At 42.7% G+C, this 2923-nt stretch overlaps 1 protein-coding gene across 7 annotated transcripts in view; it reads right to left on the bottom strand.

The window, feature by feature from the left end:
* Positions 1–434: 434 nt before the first annotated feature.
* ZCRB1 (zinc finger CCHC-type and RNA binding motif containing 1) overlaps positions 435–2923 on the bottom strand; it is a 22546-nt gene continuing 20057 nt past the window's right edge. For all 7 annotated transcript variants that reach the window (XM_083182687.1, XM_083182683.1, XM_083182685.1 and 4 more), the window contains exon 8: positions 435–1664. In XM_083182687.1, the coding sequence (XP_083038813.1) occupies positions 1533–1664 (132 nt within the window). In that variant the 3' untranslated portion in view covers positions 435–1532. The remainder of the gene's footprint in view (positions 1665–2923) is intronic.

Here is a 2923-nt window from a genome sequence, read left to right as displayed (position 1 = left end):
TTGAAAATTTGAGAATTTGCTATTCATATTGTAAGCCTCCTAGTGTCCAAAAAAATTAAAAGGAAGTTGAAATAATGATGGAAACATAAAGTAGACATATGGTCTATGTTAGTTATTAACTATTTTGAGTGGTATGATTATTTGTCTCACAAGCAGAAAATTTAACATTTTGCAAATTGCTAAATTTTCCATTTTTTTACGACATTTTGGTATTTTTCACAAAAAAACACAGACTGTATCGACCCAAATTTACCACTAATTTGAAGTACAATGTGTCACAAGAAAACAATCTCAAAATCACTGGGATAAGTAAAAGCAAAAAAAAGTTATCCCCACTTAAGTGATACATGTCAGATTTGAAAAAAAGGGCTCTGTCAGGAAGGCAAAAACTGGCTGTGTCAGGAAGGGGTTAAATTAAATAGAAGACCAATGTATTGTATGTCAAAAAAATGTTTTTTTTTTTTATTATAAGAATGTTGATATTGAAAAACATGTCACAGATACAAGTTACAGCTCACCCACGGCCCAAACTCTTAAGGCCCCCATACATTAGTCCGACTTGTCCTAAGGACAAGTCGGACCTGATTTCCCCCTGCAGCTCCCCGGGAGGGGGACACACGATTTGGCACTTGATGTGCCAAGTTTTGCAAATGATACATCGCATGCGATGTATCATTTGCAACTCCCGGGGAGCTGCAATGTGGAGCGAGCAGGGGGGCCGGGGACATCGAGGTGGCAGGCGGGGGATGCTGCAAGGCGGCTGGGGGGACGGACGCACGCTGCTAGTAGTGCGGACGCTGCGGGGGACACAGGCGGCAGTAACATAGAGCCGGGCCCCCCGCCCGGCTCTATGTTACTGCCTCCTGTGTCCCCCACAGCGCTCTCTCAGCCAATTGCTGACAGGCTGAGAGAGCGCTCAGCCAATCACAGGCTGCCCATTCATTGTATGGGCTTTTTTTTTTTTCAGTGCTGACAGCTCCCGGCTCCCCCCGCCCGGCTCTATGTCACTGCCGCCTGTGTCCCCCGCAGCGTCCGCACTACTAGCTACCCGGACGGACCAATCCATAATGATTCCCCCCTACCCGGACGGAGCATGACAGCTCCCTGCTCCGGCTCCCCCTGCCCCCCCCCCCTTCCTCGCCGGCGTCTCCCGCCCCCCTCCCTCGCCGGCGTCCTCAGAGTCCCCACGGCTGCACCTGCGATTTGGTCCGATTTCACTGCCCGATCCATCTGGATCGGGTGAAATCGGGGCCAAATCGCATAGTGTATGGCGGCCTTTAATGTGTATAAGTGACAGAAAGGTTCTATGATATTCCTCTCTTTAGTCACTGTGCGCAACATACATGAAAGTAACAATTTAGCAATGGCCAAAAATCTAGGTTATTCAAACCTAGAAAATGTGCTCTCAGCAGAGGAAGCCATTTTCAAGGAGGCTTATTAAGCACTACCTCTGTATCTGCAAGGTGAGAAATGGGGGATTTTCTTTGTGTGGGAAAAAGAAAAATTGAAAACATAGAAACACAGCATTAATCTCAGTCGCTAAACTCCTCTTCATCACTGAAATATGCACTTTTTTTAATTCTAGGTCGCCTTGAGTCATCGGATGTAGAGGCCTCTCCTGAAGCCAGTCTGAATTTGTTTTTTTCTTGATCAATTCTTGCTTGCTATAATCAAAATAAAGAAAATCAGTATGCCATGGATCTCAAATGGGAACCTAGAAAATCACACAAGTCTACAATATATCTTAAATACAAGTCAGATTGTTTTATTCATGGCTGCTTCTCCATCTTCTATTTCTTTAGCTTTGTGAAAGTCTAAATGAAAGGCATGTTACTCTAGCTAACATACAGTTTATGCTCAGTATTGAGCATAGGAATGGGGGATTGAAATCAGTCAGGCAATTACAGTAGTCGTGATTTTGCAAGTTTTCTTGTGTACCTCTACAAGGTATGAAGATTTATCAACAACAGATCTAAAAGAAGTAAAAGGGTGCTCCAGGGGTTATATTCTATTGTTCTGCAGATTGCCAAAAGTGCTTATTACTTATAGTGCCAAAATGCACAGTGTTTAGACACATAAGGGGTATTCAATATGTGTGTGTGTGTGTGTGTGTGTGTGTGTGTGTGTGTGTGTGTGTGTGTGTGTGTGTGTGTGTGTGTGTGGTTTGTACATTTTTACCCATGACTTCATTTTTGGGGACAAATCCTCATGGGCGAATACGGACTCAAAAGCAGTTGTAAATGGCTGCAGATTCGTCCAAAAGTGGTCGAAAACACGTGGAGCAGCGATTTGCCAGTCCACGTGGTTTTCAACCGTGCCAGATTTTTTGACCAGTTGAAAAACCGACATGGGTATAGAATAGGGCGAACACAATTCACCATAAAAATGATGAAAATTGCTGATGTTTTGACTGGTTGAAAAATCAGTGAACAATTAAATGCCCCCCAATAGGGTAAAGTTTCTTAAAAGAGGTGATGTTGCCCATAACAACCAAACAAATTATATAATTTCTCTATTGCATCCCAAAAAATGACAGAATCTGATTGGTAGCTATAGGCAACATCACCACTTTTCATTTTTAGAAGCTTTAGTACATTTACCCCATAAAGTGACAAAACCAGTGCGAAGTATTGGGCATGCTACAAAAACAAGCTGAGCACCCAAAAGCCAGACTTTGCGCAGAATTTAGTTGTCACTTCAGGAGCCTGCAAGCCGAAATAATGGGTGCCCAAAGCAATTGAATAGTACCCATCGGACATCCAAAGCATTATATATAATTTATGCCGGAATACAAGCCCAAAAATAGCAGAAAAAATGAATAAAAAAGGTTTGCAAATCAGCAAAGGGTTATCATTTTGTTCTAGTCTCTTTATTTATAGAGGAGTTTTAACAATTCTAGTTACATGCCTCTATATCATTACAG

Source organism: Crinia signifera, chromosome 4 (genome assembly GCF_055691185.1).
Source record: "Crinia signifera chromosome 4, ASM5569118v1, whole genome shotgun sequence".
In the NCBI taxonomy this organism is placed as follows: Eukaryota; Metazoa; Chordata; class Amphibia; order Anura; family Myobatrachidae; genus Crinia; species Crinia signifera.
The sequence above is the reverse complement of the archived record's forward strand: the minus strand, read 5'-3'. Positions and strand labels throughout refer to the sequence as shown.